Source organism: Podarcis gaigeae (genome assembly GCF_964106915.1).
Source record: "Podarcis gaigeae genome assembly, chromosome: 17".
Lineage (NCBI taxonomy): Eukaryota > Metazoa > Chordata > Lepidosauria > Squamata > Lacertidae > Podarcis > Podarcis gaigeae.
The window spans coordinates 21,688,477-21,712,970 of record NC_139694.1 but is presented as its reverse complement, the minus strand read 5'-3'; the positions used below and the strand labels follow the sequence as shown (position 1 = coordinate 21,712,970).

The 24,494-nt window shown below is 39.8% G+C and overlaps 1 protein-coding gene across 6 annotated transcripts in view; it reads left to right on the top strand.

Moving 5' to 3' along the window:
* KDM4C (lysine demethylase 4C) overlaps nucleotides 1-24,494 on the top strand; it is a 182,725-nt gene that overhangs the window by 83,283 nt on the left and 74,948 nt on the right. For 3 of the 6 annotated variants that reach the window (XR_014559325.1, XR_014559326.1, XM_083718554.1), the window contains exons 10-16: nucleotides 2,831-3,021; nucleotides 5,601-5,839; nucleotides 7,113-7,423; nucleotides 10,253-10,364; nucleotides 19,585-19,766; nucleotides 21,472-21,685; nucleotides 23,588-23,664. Coding sequence is in view for 4 of the 6 variants with exons in the window: in XM_083718554.1 (XP_083574680.1) it covers nucleotides 2,831-3,021; nucleotides 5,601-5,839; nucleotides 7,113-7,423; nucleotides 10,253-10,364; nucleotides 19,585-19,766; nucleotides 21,472-21,685; nucleotides 23,588-23,664 (1,326 nt within the window). In the remaining 2 variants the exon portion in view is untranslated. Of the gene's footprint in view, nucleotides 1-2,830; nucleotides 3,025-5,600; nucleotides 5,840-7,112; nucleotides 7,424-10,252; nucleotides 10,365-19,584; nucleotides 19,767-21,471; nucleotides 21,686-23,587; nucleotides 23,665-24,494 lie in introns of all 6 variants that reach the window. The other 3 variants (XM_083718553.1, XM_083718552.1, XM_083718555.1) reach the window with 1 other exon arrangement.

Below are 24,494 nucleotides of genomic sequence, written 5' to 3'. Positions count from 1 at the left end.
ATCTGCCCACTGCAACTCGAAGAAAAGGCAAACAGCTTCTGCAGGGAGCACACTGGCGAAGCAGTACTCAGCAGGGCTTCCTTCTCCCCCTGCCCTCTTCCAGACTTCATGTATAATTAGCATTTAGAACCCTAATTAGATGTTTGAGCTAGTCCATGATTTGATTCAAGGCCTGGACTGGGGTGGCATCAATTGCACCTCTAGTATCTATGGTCTGACCTTGTCGATTACATAAGCGTTCTACTTGTAGGATGAGTTCACAGTACTTTCTCACATGACTGATAGGCCTGGCGGCCTCATCTGGATTTCACTCTGCTTCAACAGATCAATGATCTATGAAACATCAATATGTCCCCATCAATATGCCTTATTCCCATACAACCACCCTCAAAATTTGAATAACTCTGAATTTGACTGGGAACACACATCTATTAAAATTCCCCTTTGAATTGCTTATGGATGCAGCATATTTCATTTTTTGCACATTTGGAGTGGGGGGAATAAATGGAAAATGAAAAAGAAAAAGTTCTACAAAATGCCTCTGTTTTCATTGTCTGATTTGCAGCTTTTATATTTCCAGTCTCCAGTGAATAGAAGCTCAAATATGTATTTTTCAACAAGTGATGTTTTCAATTGGTGTATATGAAAATCTCTGAATAGTCTTAAAACATGGTGTTTGAAATAGGGATCACTGTCTTCTGAAAAACGATATATATATATATATTTATTACATTTTCAGGCTTTACATTTTAAACTGCAACCCTCCTTAGTGTTCTACAATGTTGTCACATCGGAAAATATTCTTGTAAAAAATATTGTGAATAGCTGTAATTTTTGGGGAAAGTTTATTTATTTTTTCTTTTTAAAGAATTGTTTCACATCTGAATGTTATTCCATGAAGGATGTATTTCATCAATAAATTAACAGTGGCTTATATATTAATCCCTTCTCAAATTGCAGGAAGATGTGAAGTCTCACAGCAAATGCTGTAATCTCATAACCTATCTTTTATGCAATTGTTTTTCATGCTTGACGTTCATTGTACCTTGAATTTAGAGAGAATTTGATTGCATGGGGGGGGGGAATTCAATGCAATTCTTCCTTTGTGAACCCCCATCACTGATGTCAATAGGAGACAAAATGAGTGTGCTGGTCTAATAGCAATGAGTATCATCTTTCTTTAAAACGAATGAGAGTGCTTAACCTGGTCAGGTAAAAAGAGGTATAAAAATAATATGATTAGTTCTGAAATATATCAATTTAATCATATAGCAGCAATTACTACAATGACTCTTCAATCCATCATTTGATTCTAATTGATGGTTGTTATGACATTTGAAGTTTTATTTCTGATGTAAGCAAGCATAATGCATAAGTCTGAAGCAGGAATTAGATGTATTGTGATGGAGAAGTATTCTCATTGAGAAAATACACTGTTTAATACATTAGATACATACATAACTGGGAGTAAGTTCCAAGTTAGCAGGATTTGCTTTTGAGTAAACATAAGAGGATAGAACTGAAAGCTTACTTTTAAAAAGAGCAAGGAAAGAGATACCTTTTAAATAACTTGTTGCAGAAGTGGAAATGCTAGTGAAAACTGTTCTTATTTGCAGAGTATATTTTAACTCTGAAACTTGCTTACTTAATTTGTATACATACCTATACTCTCAGGTCTCAGGGTGGTTACAACATGAAATCACAGTATAAAATCACAAAATTTATAATAAAACCAAAAAAGGGCCCGTTCTCGTGTTGCCACCTTCCAGACCTCTCATGGAAGAGGCCCACAAAGAACTACCTCAAAAGATGATCTCAGGGTCAGGTTAGGTTCATATAGAATATTTTTAGGATTTCCATCAGCTACGCCTAATGATTTTCATTCTTCATCACTTAGTCTTGCATTTCATTATTTTCACTATTACTTTTAAAAATCCATAACTAATAGTCCTTTTCATAAATTTTACCTGCAATATTTCATATAGTCCTCCTTACAAAACTTATTGCAGTCCTACTAGTGTATTCAATTGATTACAGTTGATTTTCAAATAGTTTGCATATTTACTCCAATCTTCTAAGAACCTCTGATCCCGCCAGTTTCAAATTCTTCCTGTCATTTTATCTAATTCTGCATAGTCCATTAATTTCATCTGCCACTCTTCTTTCGTCGGTAATTCTTCTTGCTTCCATTTCTGTGCCGATAGCTTTCTCACTTTTTCGTGCTTATACTGCCATGAAAAATAGTTGAGACCCTTGAAAAATGTGCACCATGTGATCTCCTGCAGACATTTCAAACATGCATTATTTGGTGAAGGCAATCTCAAGGATGTCTTAGCCAGCACAGACCAAATCCCACAAAGTTTTCATACCATCTAACTTCAGTAGAGGCAGTTTGCTCCTTCAGCAGTAAATTACTGGGTAAAAGTCTCTGAATTACAATATTTATTTGAAATAGCCCTTTGTCTCTTCTGTAGAGGCTTCACGTAAGAGCAAAAAGTGAAGGACTACCGTCTTACAGTAGTCCATGTAGTTGTGGCATATAAATTGATCCCAAATTACAGCATAAATTCAACTGTAGTAACTTCAAGGCTAATTAGAATACTGACATTCTAACACATATGTTAACATGGGGGGGACTATTTTCTATTGTTTATGCAGACTTGTTACTGTGATGGTTCCATCGGTTATAAAGTTGCTGGAGTTCATCCATAAGAAAAAAATCCATGTACTACTACAATGACAATTTGGTGGATTTCTTTGATGGTTTCATTTTTGGATTGCCCTCTTTGCATATGAACTTCTTAAAAATATCTATTTTTTTTCTTCCCAGTGTACCTGCAGGAAAGACATGGTGACAATATCAATGGATATCTTTGTAAGGAAGTTTCAGCCAGACAGATACCATCTGTGGAAACAAGGGAAGGATTTATACACCATTGATCATACAAAGCCCACCCCTGAAATGACACCTGAGGTAAAGGCCTGGTTGCAGAGAAGAAGGAAAACAAAGAGATCTTCCAGGTGGTAATGAATGTTTTGCACTCCATATAGTTGAAGTTTAAATATGATATAATTTCTGTTCTTTTTTAGTGCTTCTCTCCCCCTCTCTTCCACTTCTCTCTGCCATTTCCTTTTAAGTTGTTCATTTATTTTAGTCACAGTTAATTTGTGTCTCCTTAAAACCTAGCAGTGAGCTTGAGGGCAAAAGAGTCATATTTCACAATGATAATACTCATTGAAGAAATATATTCATTTTTAAAAGTTTAATGAGAATGCATTGCTGAAATTTATATATGTGGAGCTCTGAGCATTAATATAGTATTTGTTCTGTATGAAAATATGCATTTATTTTTTTTGCTGAATCCCAGTCCAGAAAAGCATTATTGAGGAGAACTGAGTGAAACACTATCGTTTAGATATTGCAGTGAAAATTTCCAAACAAAATCTTTACTTATTTATGTATCCTCGAGTTTGCTGTAGCCTCTGGAAAGAGTCTATCCAGAGGCAGATACATAGTTGGCAGAATGATCAAAAGGTATTGCCAATACTTGGTTATTTATGCTACAGCTCAATAGTGGATTTGAATTTTCTTATTGGCAGTTTCCCCCCCCAAATATTCTTCTTGTAATTTTGCATTGCGTCCCGTGACGTGTTCTTCTGTCAAATCAGAGTCTCCTAACCTTATAATATAAAAATGCTTTGTATGATATGTCTCTCTTAGAACTTTTTTTCACATTGCATTAGTTCTATTTCTCTCTCTCTCTCTCTCTCTCTCTCTCACACACACACACACTTAATGGTCTTGATACAAAGTAATCTGGACATTATCTGTTATCCTTCCTGACCTTTGCCATTCTGATTCTGATTCACCCCCCAAAAACCAGCCACCGTAAGAATGTTATATTTTTAACAAATGTGCACTGTTTAATCATCAACCCACATATAGTCTTACATTTACATGTTGAGAACCTGTGGGCTTTAATGTGTGTGTCATATAATTGTACAATGATGCTCTTGTATTGCTGCAGAGAACTGGCAACTTTATTATACAACTGCCATTTGCACTTGGCAGAGAAATTATTTCCTTGTCAGTACAACCCTTATTTATCTGGATAGCCAATTTAAAAGTTAAAATTAAAAGTGGAGACATTATAGTAATTATGTTGAAAGTTTTATCAGATGAGTGCATGTGCTGAATTTATTCACTGTGCTAAGCTTGTGGATGCATTTCTGTGCTATTTAATTAGTAGACTTGGCACAAGTGCAAACACAGCAGGAGATGCACGTCCCCCAAATGAAGATAAAATGTTTGTTCAGTTTCACCTCTGCTGTAATATGTCAAGGAAAAAAAATATGATAATTCTGATTCTGGGAATAATATGCCTTTCAAATAGGGTCCCATAAGTATAGGAACAGCAACTTGAGGAAAATAGTGAGGTGATAATGTTTGTGTTCTGGGCGACAGGTTGTGCCAGGGCTGCCGTGGTACCGACACAGAAATCACAGCAGGAAATCACAATTTAAAAAATATATTTGTATGTGCTACTACCAGATAGATGGTTGGCACAGCCAGATCACAAAGCAGCTGGTACTGAGAATAGAGGTACTTGACATCTCATGTGTGCACAAGTCCTAGCATCTCACTGACACAGCAATCGCCTGCACACTCAGCAGTCCCGCAAGGTGTAAGAGAAGCTTACGTTGCTCCATTCTTAACAGCTTAGTGGGTGGGCATGCCAACCCGTTGCTACTGTGCAGTTTGAAACTCCTTGTCTAAATATTGGAGTCTGTGAGCTTGACCTACTGCTCTCACTTTTCCTGTCACATAGGTTGAGCCTAAAAGGTGCTGTGCTCATTGCCTGTTGCTGAGCTTGTATCTCCACTGTGCCTTGCTTTCAAGGAAGAACCTTGTTGTCATGGTCTGAGCAGGGCACATGATGTTTAAATTTTGATATTTAGGTATTAAATACAGGGCGATTCATAATAATGAAGTATACCATTTCCATTGGTATACTTTGTTATGAATCACCCTGTATTATTTCCAGAAACATTGCTACCCATGGTAATAGGAACTTATTGAATTTTTCAGAATTCAGATTCTGGTAGCTATTGCTAAAGCTGTATTTGCAACTGGTTTAAATTGCTGATTTATTTTTTATTTTTGTAAATGAGATTACAGAAGAATAATCAATCAAAATGTCTTATAGATTTTGGGATTTGAGCATCATTGTCAAAGTTTAATGTATCTGGGAGATTGCTGTAATTAACTTAAGTTCGTCTTTGTCATGTTCTACAGAATGCTTCACCAAGTAACTGGTTTTAGAACTAGCTTCAGCATTACGTGAGATTATTTCATTTAATAAGTAACTTTAAAGAGCTATAACAATATTAACAACTGATTTAAATTAACCTGCTAATCTATTGCTTAATAAATTGTAAATATTACCCTTACACACAGATATGGAAAATTTTCAGGGTGGGGTTTTGCTTAGTCTTTTTTTGTATTCCTAAAAGCATGTGAAAGGGATATTTATATTGGTAAATGTTTTATCTTATCCTAGCCAGACGTTCTGTTTTGACAGCAATATCTCTTATAACAGCTCCCAGCACAACCGATCACGATCAAAAAAGCTGAAAACTCCAGAGGACAAGAAGGTATCAACCATAGTGGTTGGTACAGAAATCACCCTCGTTGGAGCAGCTCCAGAGAGTTTCAAGGTCAAAGATGAGCCACCAGAAAAAGTAAAGGCAATAAACACAGGAGTGCCTTCTGGGGAAGAACAAGATGCAAGCAGGATGCAGATGGATCACAATTTATTGGATAACAAAAAGGTCTCAGGTGAGACGAATGGTGTTTATTTCCCATAGAATTCTAGGCAGTTGATATTGTGATCCCATAAATCTGCAGGTGAGAAGCCGTACGTTGCTTTGCTCTGTATTGCAAAATGACACATCTTAGTCTGCACAGTGCTTCTTTCACAGCCATGGACATTTAGAGCATCTTGAATTGCAAAGCAGATTGGGGCAGGACTAGCTGTCTCCTAATATTTCCCCATAGCATAGCTGCAGCATTACTCCAGGACAGGTGTAATGGTGAAGGCACAACTGTTGGCAAGCTCCTTTCCTAAGCATGTATCTATTTGCTTTTGGATTTAGATTTTTATCTTCTGTTTTCCTAAAGGCTCGGGGTGCATAACAGTGTACTAAACAAATAATGAAGTACTGAAACATAAAGCACCTTTAGAAATAAGTCAGCCTCTAAAGAGCCATCAAAAGAAATAGCTACAGATATCACACTAGTCGTTCTTTCACAGCTACAGCCCCCTCAACACCACCTTACCCCATACAAGTTTTACACCTGTATTGAAGCATGTAGCCCTCACAGTGATTTCTACAAGCAGCAGGCTCCTCCTCCCTTATAATAGGATATTACTACTATTCCAGCAATGTTCCACTCTTGCTCTTTCCATAACAGTGATTTAGGGCTGGATTGTTGCACCAAACGAAGAATGATCACAACAGAGTCTAGTGGCATCCTAAATAAGATAGCTGTTATTTTTGCTGCAGGAGAATAACATGGCTATGCATCTGGATTTTTAGCCAAGAATAATTATCTGATTTTTAATCTAAAGGGCAATAGCATAATTTTTTTCCATTTAATGAGACAAGTTCCAGCTAATGTTAACATTTCTGTACAAAAATAGTTGACATGTACCGAGATAAACATAGCTGTGCAGAGATAGCACTCTTAACAAAACAAATAATAAAAATGATCTACTGTACAACATCCAGGCTGAAACTGATTGACTTGGTAGTTTGAGGATTTGAGTAGCCAATGACTACTGGCACAAACACATGATTTCCATGTGTAGTATAGACATTTTTTGAAGTTATCAACGTTGATCTTACCAGCACAGATTTTTTATTCTAATCTCCATCTCATTCATTAATCTTGATGAAAAGTGAGCCACATTTCCCCTGCTTCTGCAAAAAATATGAGCAATTAACATGTTTAATTGTCTGCCAAGATTATTTTTTACATTGTGATCAAAATGCTGTTGTTGTTAAAACAAACAAACTGTATTGCCTTCATGCTGAAATTTTGTCCCTAGGTCATAACTCTCCTCATAGCCATGGTCCTCTAATCAAAAACACACACTCTGAAGTGGAAGAGAAAGGAGACTCTGGCTCTGTGTATTTTTGTTCTGAGGAATCGGCACTGGGCTTACTTTCATCTGCTAGCTGTAACCGGGAAGACAATTTGAAAATTTCAACTACTTCAAGCCAGGCTCTTGAGTATGCTTCTTCCGAAGCTGAGAGCCTGGAGAGAGAAGAAACTAGCAGCTTGTCTACAGAAGAGGATGATATCAGCGATACTGAAAGCAGTGAAAATGGTTTGGAGCCTGGAGAAATATCACCAATGGTAAGAAAGGGTGTTATGGTTAAAACAATTTGAGCATATTTGATAAATTCAGAATTGCTTGAAATGAGTCCTGGATTTCTCAAGTGTTTGGCACAGTATTAGAGTTCTGAGATCATTTCACTATTATCTATAAATATTTTATCCTCCAGCTTAACAGTTGTATGTGTAATGTGCTTTATACTTTCATCTCATTCCAGCTTTTCAACAAGCCTCTGTCTTGGATTATTTGTGGTTTTGAATACGACTGAGAGGAAAGCCTCATATTTTGCATGCTAATACAAGAAAAAACACTATTGACTATTTAATGAAATCTTCCCAGTGTTATGGTGGAGATCAGGGTTTCCCAAACTTGAGTTTTTAGCTGTTGTTGGACTACAACTCGCATCATCCCTAGCTAGCACGACCGGTGGTCAGAGTTGATGGGAACTGTAGTCCACAATAGTTAGAGACCCAAGTTTGGAAAACCCTGGTGTAGATAATAATACCTCCCCATACATTGTTGTGATATCCCATATTATCTACAGCAAGTTATAGAAATGAAATTAGCTAATAATAATAATACTTAACCTTTGACAGTTCATTTATTATAAATTATTTCAATGATCTTTGCCACAGCCCTGAAAGTTGGATCAGTTTTATAATCCCTGTACTGCAGTTATGTGGTATGCGTTAGTAGAATACTACACTGAACGTGTAGTAGAATGCCCAAAAATGCACCTAGTGGTTGAGGTGAAATTTTGAACTGGTGTAACCCACTGCACTAAACAAACTTGTTGTTCTTATCTTACCACATTTTATAAGACATCCCATTTTGATTGGTAGCAAATGTCCATGTGAATGAGACTCCAATGAGATAATAGCAGAGCTGTATTAACTAACTTGGAGGCAAGATCTGCTTCTGGCACCTGCAGAGAGCAGCCCTTTTTGAATTGCCAGATGTTCCTAAGAGAGTGGAAAAGACACTTTAGAGCTAAGAATAAAACAGCACTTGCCCTTTTACTGACATAAATAGCAAACTCATCATTGTTTTACAGAATGAGATTTAGCAGTCCCAAAGCCAGTCCTTCTGTTTTAATATAAAGTGCTAATAAACATCTTCTCAGTGGTGAGATTCTGCATTACAGCTCATGTTTAATTCATTTGGTTGGGTACTTTTTAGCTATTCCTTAGTGGGGTTTCAAGTATTTTCCAATATGTTTGCATGCTGTGTCCATCTTGTAGTGGCACACAAACATTTTATTGGGTTGCTGCTGAAAAAGCTGTCTCTTAGCCTTTCTGCACAGCTACTTTGCTTTGTTTAATGAATCTGCCACGTTCTTTAATCATAAGAGCAGCTGTACTGCATTAGGCTAATGATCCTTCCAGGTCAGTGTCCTGTTTCCTTGAGTGGCCAGACCAGGCTGCCGAGGGCTCTGTATGACAGCTGCAGGGTACTAATTGAGCCTTCCATTTCCCACCAAGCACTGCCAGCCTCTTGAATTTCCAAGTTTTATGAGTAACCTTGTAGCTGGAATAGAATACTTGAATTGCTACCTAATATTCGTTGGTGTTCAACCAGCTTCTGTAGCATCCTTTCCCAACCTGGTTCTTTCCAGATGTTTTGGACTGTACCTACCATCATCCCTCATCAGTGGCCGTGCTATCTGGGGCTGATGGGAAATGAACAACTGGATGGCACCACCTTGAAGATAGCTTCTTTATATAGCGAACAGAGTTTGGATAGGCTTGCAAGATCTTAGTAAACTGAATGCTGGTGAAGACATTTGCGACAACCATTAAAGTCTCAGCACTTATTTAACCAAAGAACTGTAGCTTTGACCCTCAATAATGAGACTGTCATCTTGAAGATACAACTTCAGAGAAAAGCCCCCAAGTTGTATTCAGCCAGGCTCTACTCAGAGGAGAGCCATTAAAATCAACAGACTCATTAATTTTATAGGGTCTACTCTGACTAAAATTGGATACAACCCATTGCTTCTCTAACTTTTAATCTTGACAGAGTAGGCTGCTACTTCCTGGACGTAGTAGAGTGGAATTGCCTTGATCTCAGGCTGCTACTCCAACCCATTATGCGAGAGCAGTTGCAGAGGCCGGCATCTTCACACAGATTTGTGGAAGCGTCTCTAGAAACTTAAAGCCAGAGTTTAGGAAACACTACGATAAATGGAGTTTTGTAGGTACAGGCATTTTTGTTCCCAATGAAGCTGAAGTCCCGGCTTCTTGAAAATGTCTAATTTCCAAGCTTTGGGGGAAGGTATGCCCTCAAAGGAGAGGCTGCGAAGCTATCCCATGGGATTTGAATTATTTTTATCACAGGGACATTCTTTTATTTTCCACTCCTTTTGTGATGGGAAAAAACCTATATCTCAAAGGAAAAAACCCCATTAAATCTGAAATCCTGATTTTTCTATTGAGAAAACAAAATGTGGACATGCACTATCAACACTAATAGGCAAAAGGGGACTTTTAGTTTAAAAACAACAATGCTGCTACTATTTCTACTTTTTTCCAACTACCTAGTTGCATTGACCTGCAAGCATTTATAGATATGTATTTTTTTGCCTGTTATCTTAACTACTGCCCCTTTAAAACACCATCTAAAATCTACCCAAAATGCTATAATACCAGCAAAAGCACATTTAAAGGACATGGGTTCCCCCAAAGAATCCTGGGACATGGGTTCCCCCCAAAAACCCATGTCCTTTAAATGTGCTTTAAATGTATAGTGTGAATGTGACCTTTAGTTAATATATGTTTTCTTTCTTCCATCCCTTTAGGATATTTTTGATCTGCCTTAAATGAAAAAAACATGTATGTTGTCTCTTTCAGGTAACTGAAGGAGAGAGAACAAAAACATCTAAAAGTTGGCGTCATCCGCTAAGTAAACCCCCCGCCAGATCTCCTATGACGCTGGTTAAACAGCAGGCAGTAAGCGATGAAGGTGAGCATGCTTTTTAAAATCCCCTCTAATAATATATCTTTCAGCCAATATAAATGCATCTACATACACTTACTGTTGCACAGTACTGAAGACGAAAGGATATTTGACCGTGTGCCAGAAACTCAACTGCTGCAGAATGAGCTGCATTAAAAGCTTTCAGCATGCTTCCTGAATACATGATGTCGTTTTTTTGTACTTTCCCACCCTTCCTTTCTCTTAAATCCTTCTAAATGCATTAGAAGGGACTTGTAAGAAGCTCAGAACAGTATGAAGTCGCTTAAATACTACATGGATGATAAAAGCTCATTCGGCAAGCAGATAGTCTTTGTTGGATTTCTCAGCAATTAGCTTTGGCACAGAACATTACACTTTATTGTATGAAGGCAAGCAGAGCTAAACAGGACACTTCTAGATCTTCAGAACCAACAGAGAACAAATTTGCTGTTTTGTTCTCTTTTATAAATATCTAGCTGGATCTTGAAAATAATCTGATTCTCTGGTAGATTTTGTTTATCGCCCAGGCTCATGAAAGAGACACTGTGTTGGATGCAAGGAAACAGGAGAAGTAGGAAGGTAGCTGCCAGTGCTCTTTCACAAAGATTTGCAAAAGAGGTTGTGCAAGTGTTCTCTATAGTAGATAGATTCTGTACTTGTGTCTCATGGTTCTGATTGTGCCAGAGGTTATGTAAGCTCATTTACGAGTGGAATAACATACTTGTGTTTTGTTTCACTTTGGTTGTTCCACACTGGCACATGAGGTTTTGCATCTATCCCACTGTTTTTCTTCTGAACAATGTCAGAAGGGTTACTAGCATCCTTTAATCTTTGAATTCTGTGTTGCAAGTTCAGTAACGTAAAAGAAGAGAGAAGTATTGCTCCCCCCTCCCCAGAGTTGTTGAGAAAAGCCTCAATGTTTTGTGCATTAGAAACGCTGACAGGTCTATATAAACGTACGTATGGAGAAGTCTGATCTCATAAGCAGTGAGGTCAGATTGAAACGAAATGCAAAAACTACAATCTATGACAATTACATTAAAGCTTAAGCAGATGAAAATAAGCATGGTGTTTTCATATTGTCAAAAACATGTTTACTGCAGATTTATTTGGTTACCCCAAATTTTGCCACTCCATTGTATAACATAATCATATGTGTTATATCAATTCAATTGGAAAACATTATCAAAGTATGGTAGTGCTTCCTGAATGTATTTTCAGGATGGAAATTTAAACATGTTTGTAAAATCTATATAGCAGCTTTCTAGATCATTAGGCCAGTGTGGTCATGCATTTCTGTTACATAGCACAACAAATGATAGCTTTACCAATAAAAGCTCCCCTTGCTTTTTTTTTTCTTCTAAAAGAAAAACCATTTACTCTTTTTCCTTTCTAGACTAGTTCTGTTGATGGTCTCTGCCAATAATAGTTTCTTCCATAAGCCCTGGTTATTGTTTGTGGTTTGTTCCAAAAGAGCTAAACCATGAGTTCCTGTTCAGATAATATACTAAGCCAAGCCATGGCTTAGCTCAGCCCAGCCCAGCAGCAGATCTCCTTTCTTATTTATTCGTGCGAAGCCATAGTTTAGTTTGTGTTCAGTTCCTGTTTGAACTAAAAAGTTAATCCTCAGCATTTTTTTTTACAGCATTCAGAATCTTACAAGCTGCTGTGCTGAAGTATCGGGTCTAAAAGTAATTCAAGGCCCACACTAAAAAAATGAGATATCTTGACAGACAGAATAGAATGTCAGTTGGTGAAGCTTTCCCCCATACTTCTACTTCCCTACTTGAAAAGACTTACCCTATTTAATTTGTGCCAACCATAAAGCTGTTAAAGGCACAATACAGGCAGCCCTGTTCAGGGAAGTTTTTAATGTGTGACATTTTAGTGTATTTTTGGTCTCTGTGGAAACCGCCCAGAGTGGCTGGGGAAACCTAGCCAGATGGGCGGGGTACAAATTAATAATAATAATAATAATAATAATAATAATAATAATAATAATAATTCACTTTGTTCTTGTACCTGTTCTTCTTGCTGCAAGTTGCTCCTGTTGGAATAGACCAGGGAAGATGCAAGAAATAACTTACATTACTTCCTCCTGGTTTTTAGCAACAGTGATTAAGTGACAAACATCCATAGCAACAGCAGTGCCCCTGTATCTGCCTAATAAGCCTTAGAATGTTGCTTCCACATTTTGCTTTCTATTTCTATAGATGTCTGATTGAGGTAGTTTAACAAAAAGGAGGACTCTGGTCCTACTGCTGGGGAGTGGAGGAGGGAATAAAACCTGAAGGTAAACTAAAAATCAATCAGATTTATACCCCAAAAGAACTTAATTCTTGTTAGTTAAATCAGCATTTATGGAAACTACTTTCGGGTGTAGTTCAAATATTTTTGTTCAGCTGAACTAGTTCATTCCAAGCTCTGATTGTGCTGATACTAATCCCCCCCCCAAAAAAAGTTTTAGTAAGTCTTTTTCATATTATAGGATTCTGTGAATGCTAAGTAGAAAAGTTGTGGAAGGTCCTCATAGGGTCATGGGTTCCTTTATCTGACTCTAGTCCGCATATCAGTAGTATGATGCTTTGTTTTCTATTCTTGTAGGGTTGCCATATTTCAAAAAGAAAATGCTTCTCTAAAATCCAGTGCCTTAATTTTGCTGTTTTCTTCTTTCCACTTCATGACATCTCAGAATCTGTAACTTCATTATCACCTTATCTCATCTTCCATTTTTGCATTCTATACCAGTTGTAGGCTGCAATCCTGTACTCACTTGCCTGGGAATAATCACCTTTGAACTTAATGGGACTGACTTCCGAGTAGATGTGCATAGAACTGCACTATAGTCAAAACCAAATCTAAAATGGTTTAGCCCAGGCATGGACAAACTCAGCCCTTCAGATGTTTTGGGACTACAATTCCCACCACCCCTAACCACTGGTCCTGTTAGCTAGGGATCCTGGGAGTTGTAGTCCCAAAACATCTGGAGGGCCAAGCTTGCCTATGCCTGGCTTAGCCCTTTTTTCCAGTCCACAGAAAACTTTGGCTTTTTGGCAGTCTGTATTATACCTTGCTTTGCCATGCTTCCAGCCTAGTCAGCTGAAATCTTGCATGTTTCAACTCCAAAGGCTGCTTACCCCATTCTTTTTAGAAGACATAGTTGAGCAAACCTCTGGCCAGACTCACAATGCATGGTATTCAAAATTTTAATCCGAGTAGACCTATTGAACATAGTCATATTCATATAATTCAGTGCTTTGAATAAAACTTAGTTGAATACCACCCTTTAAATCCTCTTACAGTGTTTCTTGGAAGCAGATACACATAAAACCCTCCAATGTATTTGATTAAGTGTATATTCAAAAATGTATTTGAGCAGTTCCGAGTTTAGGAAGAGACCATTTCTTGCTGGAGAGCTGTTGAAACATATCTGAGTTTCTCCACAGAGAATATATCTCAGTAAAATGGCAACAAGCTTTTAAATTATCTCTCCTGCAGAGTATATCTAAATTTACTCTTGTATTTTATTGCAGTATTGGTAATTGGCTTTTTCAGCCATCCCCTTTTAAACAAAAGTTCTACATATCCTCTTTTTTAAAGCTTTGGTTCTATTGAAGCTCCTTTATCTGAAGCAGTAATTTGCCTCTGCTTGGCTCTGCTCAGCTAACCATGCAAACTACCCCATGTTAATACTGGAAGTTGACATATAATTGCACTAGCCTACTGTAATGGTTAAGAGCCCCAAATCCCATAGGATAATGTGTAATGGCTCCCTGTCACAGCTGCATTTTGGAGTAGTAAATTCCAAACAGCACCCAGTTGAGTTTCTGAGCCAAACTATGTTACATTTATAGTGTTAGCTATTTAAAAACCAACACAAAACCAACCTGCTGAAGGTTTGCTCACTTATTGCACAAAACTTATATTTCCCAGACAAGGAAGTTCCTTATTTCCCCCTCTTTTCAGCTATGTGAATAATTGAATAGATCTATAGTTGGGTTTGTGGTTCTTTCTTTTTTTTTTTGCAGGAGGGGGGAGGTTGGCCCACAAATTCACCAGCTACAGTACTTCAATTAGCTGTTAAGCATCTCGCCTTAAATTAGAGACAGCTTTGAGCCATGATCTATATCTATGTAATATTTGCATGTCTTGAGGGGACAAGATTGAGTGGATTTCAGAATGTTCCAGTAATTTACACAAAAAAGGCTACATTAACATTAGAATCCATCTGGTAAAGTAATTAAAAGATTTAAATATGGAAGGGTTAAGTGAAATTGCTGCATTTTTAATTAGAGATTATACAGTTTTGTGACTAGGGATGGCTGTTAACCTTGGTTATAGCTAAAATAAAATGTTTGAAAATTATGATTACCCAGCTCATTGTGAGTCATTCTTGTTAGAATATTGCCAGGTGAGAGGTACTGGAGTGATAGGAATTTTTAGAATGCATCCCTTCATAGTAATGCAATTATTCATAAACTTTTTGAACTACAGTACCAGATAGATTTATTTTCTCCCTGCACGTAGAACATGTTGCACTAGATCGACTTTAGGTAATAAATGCCTTGTCAGAGCCACCTTTTCTACTGGTGTTAGTGGTTCGTTGCGCCAGGGCGCTTGCCTTTCAGGGGCGCCCTAATGAGTGGGGGAGCTGTGCGGCTTTGCTGCAGCCTCCCCTTTTCCTGCACGCCCGCCAGCTGCGCCCCGCCAACAATATGGCTGGCGGGTGTGCCGTTTCCTTCCCAAGCCTCCCCAGGAGGAGAGCAATCCCCGCAGAGGCACGCAGCTTCCCTCCCTCTGCATCTGCTAAAGACGGCCCTGCTCCCAGTCGTTGTCCTCCTCCTGCTTCCTGGTGAAAGGCGGCGCACAGCCTTCCCGGGCTGCCTTCTCGGGCGCTCTGACGCTGTAGAGCATGTTTGCCAGCACGTTTTCCTGCTTGATCGCCGCCACCATGCCGGGGATTAGGGCTGTGGGGGAGGCAGAGGAGTTTCAAAAAAGTCACTTTTTAATTTTCCTCTTTTCACAAAGCAGCAGCGAAGTTAGATGTGCTGGCCCTCAGAGTGAGGAGTTCTCAGGGAGGAGTTGGGCAGGGAAAGGAGACTGTTGCCAAGCTTAGTGAGAAAGTGCTCCTTCTAGAAGAAGCACACTCTCATCAGCTCCAGTGGCGGCGGCTGTGCTTCTCAAACTCCCATTGTCGGGAGCTGCCTGGATGGAGCGCACCAGCCACCAAACCATCAGCAGGCTAGGCCAAGTGGCACGTAGGACACCAGACTGGGTAGGACTTGCCCACAGGCCAAACAAAGTGGAGAGGGGCCTTAATACAGGCCTCCCTAAGACTTAGCCTGCCACAGGCTCAGCAAGAGTGTGGAAGATTTTGGTGATGCCTTGCAAAACTTTGGGTGTCTTCTCTGCGCTGCATGCAGTAAGTGGCAGCTGAGGGTGGCGGCAGCAAGGGTTCCTGCCTCAGGTGGCAAAATGGCTTGGGCTGTGTACCCATCACTCAAAATTATACCAAATTTCATAGCGATAGGAGAAATAATTATGCATTCTTTTATAGAGAATGCAACATACCTTAGTTATTAGAACCCCTGCTGTAGCCTGATAAAAGCGTAACCCTTTGCCACACCCTTGGCATCAAACTCTCCGACTAGCCACACACTCTGGCTGTGCAGTGAATGCTTGGGAGTGGGACTAGTCAGTGTGCAAGATCAGAGGCCCTGCTAAGTACTGGTATAACCTCTATATAGGGCTCATACTTATTTCAGTGCTATTCTTATCTACAATTGGATGTTTTGTTTATAGAAATCCTTTGTGAGTATTCTTGTCCCTTTTAGGTTTCTTTTGTGGCTCATCCCTGTTTGTCAATTTTTATTTTTTTAAAAAAATTAAGGATGGAACCTTGCGACCACGCTGGAGATAAAAAGTTGTGCGTAGGCACTGTTGTTTGATTAGACGATCTTAATTTGCATTTTGAGTCATATTTTGCTTTGCATGCTTGTGCATTCTTTTCAGGAAAATGAGGCACAGGCATACAGACAGACAAGGCTTAAAATAGAATTCATTTATATTGATGAGATAATTTGCAAAACTGAAATTAGTAGGTTTTTCATCATTTTGATCTGGCACCAGAAAACAGGTGAAGAGTTCTACATAGCTTTGGGTAATTTTAAGCACATTCTGTATACAAGAAGAAACAAACTAAGAATTCAAATGCTGACATCCTGCAAAATTGTGTTAGTTTTTTAAGAAGATTTCATTAAAGTCTATACATTCTTGATGCACTTCTGCTACATTTGGGTGAAATTTTCCTAGCTTGAAAGTCATTGGATATATCAAAGTTCACTCAGTTGAACACCTATGTCCCACATTACTGTTCACTCTGGCTCTAGTGCAAAAATCCACCACTGGATTTTGAAGCCCTGTGCACGTGACCTTAGAGACAATCTAGAACTATTTTGCAATTTCTTGTGAAATGCAGTACTGTAGTTTAGTTGAACGGAACTGTATTAGGATACATGTTACAAGTCTGTAAAATCCTGCCTTTGTCATAGCGCGTGATCGTTACCCAACCCAGTTAACCCTTCCTTAACCCATGGAAATCCTAGAGTTTCATGCAATTTAGACCAAGCCAGCCTCAACCCAACTTGAGGGTGGTAGCTATACTCAATTTCTGGTGAAGCTCAGGTGTGCACATTTGACATCCCTGTGGGTTGGCAATGGCGGTTCTACAATTTTGATGTTAGCAGGGGGGTGTATCACAGAGGAGCATCCTCATTTGCTTCTTAAGCCTTTTTGGACTAGCTGACCGTTGTGGACCTTTCCAGCTTTTCAACTCTATGATTCTGTTTTAGATTCTCACGCTGGGTAGAACTTTAAAAATAGACACCCCAATTCAATAGCATTCTTGGACTGCCTTGTAGTATAGAAAACAATGAATTCCTCTCTACCTTAGAAGACTAACAGTACAATCCTAACTAGGGGTAGGCAACCTAAGGGCCTTGAGCCAGATGCGGCCCAATCGCCTTCTCAATCTGGCCCGTGCATGTTTTTACATGAGTAGAATGTGCCCTTTTATTTAAAATGCATCTCTGGGTTATTTGTGGGGCCTGCCTGGTGTTTTTACATGAGTAGAATGTGTGCTTTTATTTAAAATGCATCTCTGGGTTATTTGTGGGGCATAGGAATTCATTCATTTCACCCCCAAAATATAGCGTGGTCTGAGGGACAGTGAACCAGCCCACAGCTGAAAAAGGTTGTTGACCCCTGATCCTAACCATATCTACTCAGATGTACATCCTATTGAATTAAGTGGGGGCTTACTCCCAGATAAATGGGGCTAGGATTACAGCCTTGAACTATAATCCTATCTCCCTTACTTCGGGCTAAGCATTTTAAAGCTTAATGGGACTTACTTCTGAGTAATCACATACAGGGGTCCACTCTAGGTATACAAGCTCACTTCTCCCAAAGTTACTAATCAGCAGTATCTGCTTCGACAGGGTGTGCGTGAATGGTCATATATATATATATATATATATATATATATATATATATATATGCAGGTTTTGGAGATGCATATATATATATGCAGGTTTTGAAGATGACGAGTGAGACCTCGTCGAAACGTCGCCTAGACACCCCAACTTTTACACGGGAAGACACCCGAGGACACCAAAACCTGCATTCCTGTACCCGTGAAAATCTACGAAAGCATATATATATATATATATACACACACACACACACACACACACACACACACACACACTTGTTACTCATCACAGGCTTTCTGAGAAAAAGAGTATTTCATTAAACTTTCCTATGCAATGAACTTTCTAAAGCAGATCAAGTTGATAAATACTGTAAGGAAAACAACAACAACCAATGGCCACATCTCAGGGAGAGAGAAGGATAACAGAGCATATTCTCGCATATGCGAGAATAGTGGCTGCTTGCATTGATAAGTAATTATACACACACTTATATGGTTTACATAGAGATTTAGCATTACCATGGCTCCATAATTGGACACAATATTGTGTCAACATTTTCCTACTGAAATGTGTTTGTTTTGGCTTCTTTTTGCCTGTTTCTCAATCTGTATCTTAAAATAAAGCATCACATTAAATGGCTGTGAAAGCATTGATGAAGTTCAGTTTAAATATAAAATAATTTGTGCTGGTAAGAAAAATTTAATTATCTAAACCCCATGCAGAGCTCAAAGATAAAGATAGCATGTTGTCTTGTCTTCGGGATTGCTTATTTTATACTCTACTGAACACGAAGCTCAGAAGGGGAATGCAGGAGTCAAGCTTATTTGGTCTACAATTTCCAAATCCTTGCATGGGCACATGCATGAAATGTGGGCCTCTTAGTGCTTAGAAGTTTGGAAAAATTGTTAAGTGATACGTACAGTACGGAAAGCCAATACAAAGATTACAAAAATTCTTTGTAGTGGCTGGGGCTTCAAAGCCATTCAGCACAGTGTTCCACCCCCTGCCCCATTCTGCAGATGTCTTCAGACTCTGTATCCTGTGAGACTTTCCCTGTTTTCACAAAGACATGGAGGAATAAAGAAGGGTAGCTGCAGGGAAGTACTGCATCATTATGGAGAAACTGTTCAGTAAGCAAATGAGAGAGAAACCTTTTTGAAAACTTGTCTATGCAACGTTTCCTTAAACTAAAGAAACATGCCATTTTATAATTGGCTTACTGCTTTTCTGCAGGAATTAAAGATAACTCATCATTAACGATCTATAAAAGTATTTTGTCAACTTAGATGCATGTCGTCACGGTCTGAAGGAATCTGATGCTTCAGCGTTTTTACCAGCATCAAATTCTTCTGTATAATGGAGGTGTTAATCAGAAATAAGTAATTCATAAGTACTCTTTCCCCTTTTAAAATATATCCCACAGCAACAAATGATCGTGAGAGCTGTTATTCCCCAATCAGTATACAGTTTTGTCCATTGTTGGCAACCATGTTGACATGGTGTTTTGTATTGTTTTCAGCAGGAACGGGCGTCTGTAACAAATGTGGGGAGGGCGGATTCTCCTTTGGTACTTTTGCAGTGCAGGCTTCCTCTTTAGTCTGAATGTGTCTGTTCTCGTGGGCTTGTTTTCATATGTGGACTTGCCATCCACTTCCCTTTATATGCTGCTTAAATTGTTGTTTGCCATCGTCGCTCTCAGAACGCAGCCTTTTCAAATGTCATTTTCATTTAAGAACTGCCCGAGTCTCTCTTAACTGAAGAAGACATACAAGAAACGGAGTCCTGGGCCAAGCCTCTTGTCTACCTTTGGCAGAACAGAGCACCAAATTTCACTGCTGAAAAGGAATACAATGCAGCTGTTGCCAATTTGGAACCCGGCTGCGCCATATGCACACTCCTCATGCCTTACTACAAGGTAAGGAAGCTTTTCACAGTTTGAGAGGTATTTATAAACAAAAGAAACCCAAATGTTTGTAGAGTGCTGCTTTGTGACAAAACTGCCAATTTTCTCTTTATCCTCTATCCTTTTTTTTTTTTAAAGCAAGTAAAGGATTGAATGGTAAACGGTCTATCACTTAGCTTGTCAAAATAGATACCGTGATTCCAAGGGGTAGAGTCCACCTGCCAAAAAGCAAGGAAATGGAAACAGAGCAATTTCTGCTCTCAGTGGTAGGCTTGGTAGCTTTAGCATTGGATAAGCACACACTGGATAAGCACAACAAAGATAGCAAGGGAATGGAGATTTCCATTAACTCAGATATTTGAGACGTACAAATTCATTATACATATTTGAGGGTATGATTCGGCTCCTCTGGACTCACCCTGTGGAGTTCATGCAAAGCTGGTTCCCGTATCACAGTCCCTTCCTATGCAAGCATGCAGAGAAGTGGTTAAATTGCACTATATTTATTTTTAAAGAGTACAATTTATTTCATAAAGGTCCTCTCATTGAATAATTGCATTGATTTAAGCACAGTTTTCATGGGGCAATGTCTCTTCATTTTGCTACCTCATTTTATATCCAGGAGTTTTCCTGCTCACTTTGGAGGGCTGGAATGATTAATTTTGCATTTTCTTTACTTCTACCGCTTAAATTGCCATTTTCCTATGGCTTGGCTGTAGAGTGTTTGCTACTGCATTTCACTGCACTTTTGGCATGCCATATACTAGTGATAGATAAGCACATATAAATGCCTATCCCCTCCCCACTGGAATTCATGCCAAAGAGAGAGAGAGAGAGAGAGAGAGAGAGAGAGAGAGAGAAAGAGAAATGCTGTACTAGATCAGGCTGGTAGTGGTGACATTTTTGCCCCTCTAAAATCTTTCCCCAAATCTTGCACAATTACACTCTTGCCACGCTCAATTCCTCATAGATGCTCAACAGAAAACTCCCTTTATGGAACTGAAGTCCCTGCCCAGCTGGTAGATGTTGCAGAATGCTCAAACTGTCTTTCCCCCCCTTTCCTCCATTCCTACCACAACATCTCAACAATACTGGAGGTGTAGTCTCCCATTCCTAGATAGTTGCTAAGCAGACAAGGTGTAACACACCGTCCAGTAACCTGATGTAAAGTGCTTCTTACCTTAATCCATGATCAGCAGGAGAGGGGAAAAACCATGCATCAAGAGCTTGTTGTGCAGTGCGATGAGGCAAAGGTCCAATACCTTCTCCTAACTAAGGTATGACAAGAGCAGATACAGTTTGCTGTTGCAGAGTACAATGAGGAGCAATTCCTCCTTAAGTGGCAGCAGTAGTTGCAGCTCCAAAGATGAGTTTCCCAGTTTCTGGAGCTGCTGTGAGTGGAATGGTTTCCTCATCATATTAAGCCCTTAGACTATGGTTTAATGTGACATGCGGACCAGGCCAGTATGTGTGTGTAAGGCCTGTAAAACTGTTAAATTTAGTAATAAGAAATGAATGCAATGAAAGATTTAAATGAGCAATAAATTTATGTTGCTTAAGCTTGACACTTAATTTTACAACTGTCAAAATACTGAAATATCTGAAACACGGGACGGATATTTTAGAAGCAATGCAACTTGGTTTTATTATTATTTAAAGAAAGTTACCAAGTAAAAGAAAAAGAGCAAATTTCTTCTTTTTCAAATATGTTTTTCAGGCTGACAACCCTAATGAAGAACACTATAGTTGCTCAGCAACAAAACAAAGAGAAGCTTTTGTGGCCAGAGAAAAGACAAAACCACTTATTCCAGAGATATGTTTTATTTATAGTGAGGAGAACACTGAAAACTATCCGTCCAATGGCTTTCTTGAAGAAGATGGAACAAGTCAGCTGATTTCATGTGTGAAGTGTTGTGTACAGGTCCATGCAAGTAAGTATAATTTCTTGACTTCAAATATTGAATGAGTGCTCTCACAAGCAGGGCCATCTTAAGCATATCCTCTGCAGGGATCACTCTCCCTCCACAGAGGCTTGGGAAGGAAGCTGCAGCCCACCAGCCATATGGTTGACGGGGCACAGCTGGTGGATGTGCAGGGAAAGGGGAGGCCACAGGCAAAGCCGCTCAGCTCCCCCACTCACTGGGGCACCTGAGAGACCAGCGCCCAGGCGCAATGCACCAGTAAGCCCAATAGGAAAAATGGCTCTGCTCACAAGCAAATACAGTGGTACCTTGGGTTACAGAAGCTTCAGGTTACAGACTCCGCAAACCCAGAAATAGTACCTCGGGTTAAGAACTTTGCTTCAGGATGAGAACAGAAACCGTGCGGCAGCGATGTGGCAGCAGCAGGAGGCCCCATTAGCTAAAGTGGTACCTCAGGTTAAGAATAGTTTCAGGTTAAGAACGGACCTCCAGAACGAATTAAGTTCTTAACCCGAGGTACCACTGTAGCCCTGCTCAGTTTCTGAGTACAATTGGGGCGAGTTGCACAACCCACCTCGAGCTGGCTACCTACCTGAGTTCTGCTCTCACAGGTTGTGACTGCCTGCCTCACTCCCTGTGTCTGGCTGACAGGCAACCTCACGCACACGAGGCTATTGGTCAGTTGGGGCTGGGGCTTCTCCTCCTGGAATAACAGACAGCCTCATGCAGCTGGAGAGGCATGGAGGCAGTCATGCTCCCTATGCAAGCAGCATTGGGGTGAGCAGCCAGTTCATGGTAGGCTGTGCAACAAGGCTGTGCTCCAAGTCTACTCAAAGAAACGGAGGAGGATCTCATCAGTTGTGCATAGGAGCCACCAATGTGGTACCCATGGGCGCCACTGTGACTGATAGCACCTGCAAAAGGTCTCAATAGATATTGCCTTAAAACTCCAATGCATAAGAGATAGTTCTGTTTGCATTGACTCAGCCTCTCCTTCAACATGTCCACATTTTATTGGGTGCCCACCCTCCCATCTGTTTTGAACTCAGATCTCTGTGAGCAAGCATGGCAGCTGTTCCGGTGCCTTTGATGTAGTGGCTGATGGGGATGTGGCCGCACCAATTTGTGATCATCTCTCTCTCTTTTTTAGATGGGACAGGCATTATGCCACTCGCCCACAGCAGCCATTTTGTGTTTTCCCATGACTGCTATTTTATGACTGGCAGGGGTTGGTTAGGTTGACCCCCACCAAGGGTGCAGACTCAGGGCGGTGCAAAAATCCCACCTGCCCTGCAGGGGAGGACCCTCCCTAGTTGGTCGGCAGCAAGGGCACCGATTAGAAGGGTGCAAGGGATGTGGGGCACTGGTACGACTCCTTACCAAGGGCACAAGGGAGCCTCTGATGATTGGTACCCACAGTATTTTCTCAAAATTTCAAATATGCCCACTGACCCCAAAATGATAGCAACCCCTTTCCTGGTTTTTTGATATAGGGCGCCTACACAATCAAACTCCTAAGATACTTTCACAAATAAGGGTATATAGATGGCAGTGTTAATCACCATGCTGCACCAGCTCTCTGTTATGGAGAGTTATTGCTGCAGTGTTCAGATTGTATTTTACCACCTGGAAAAGTAATTGGGATTTCAAAGCTGACAGTCTAGCATAGTGAAAAGATTGTTAAAGATAACAATGCTGGTTTTAGGAATGAGAATTGTTGGTAGCATAGGTGACTTTCCAGCAGCCAGTATAACTGCTAAGCTTACTGTTGGAGAAATGCTCGTTCATTACTTTTTTTAATCACACACTATGCAAATGTAGTATCTTTTTTTAATAGCTAGCTTGTCTGTTTAGCTAGAAAGATAATGAAGTACAGAATCTGTTTATCATCTTAGCTCTCTCTTATTATAGGTTGCTATGGTGTTCCTTCCCATGAAATCAATGATAGATGGCTATGTTCTCGATGCAAAAGAGGAGCCTGGACAGCAGTAAGTTATGCATTTTATTTAGTTGTTGTTCACAGTGAAGACCCAACTAAACCTCCTGATCGTATGTGAAAGGGACATAAAAGCGCATTCTGCCAACCATAGCCGAGAGAAGAATTCTTATTTCTGTTTTAACTATCTTGTTATGGTTCAAATTGAATTTCTGATTGCATACTGGTACGTGGTAAACAAGATATGTGGTATAATGTCAACAGAGAAAACAACCAACAATTAATCTCTTATCTGGAGAGAAAAAATCAGAAACGAATCATTTGCCCCTTCAGGCTTTTCTATCAGCTGTAATGCTGCCACTGCCGGACGGACAAAGAAGGTGCAGAACTTCCTGGTGCTTCTCATTCTTCTTGGCATGGGACATCATTGTCTAATTGCTGAACACTGCACAACTTATTTCAATATTGCAGAGGCATGTCACCCTGAAAAGTGGGACTACCGATAATATCTGCCCTTGTATCTACGGGGGTTGATGGAAATTTTAGGGACGATCAGCATGCATGTATTTGATCAGAGTGGATGCCTAATGCACAGATACCAGAGTGCCAGACTAAAAACCATTGCTGTGTTAACACTGCAGGTAATCTACTCTTGCAGGGCCATTCATCCAACAAACTTCCTAGACATCATCTCGCCCTGTTCTGACCACAGTGTGCCATACAGACAGATATTGTCGGCAGCAGAGGGCTGATCAAGTACATGCATGCTAAGGAAATGGCTTCTTAATAGAAGCTTTCAATGAGTAGCCTCTTAATTGTCCCTTAAACAGCCTTTTCTAATTGTCACAGTGTCAGGCTGTGCAGATATTAACACTTTAAAAT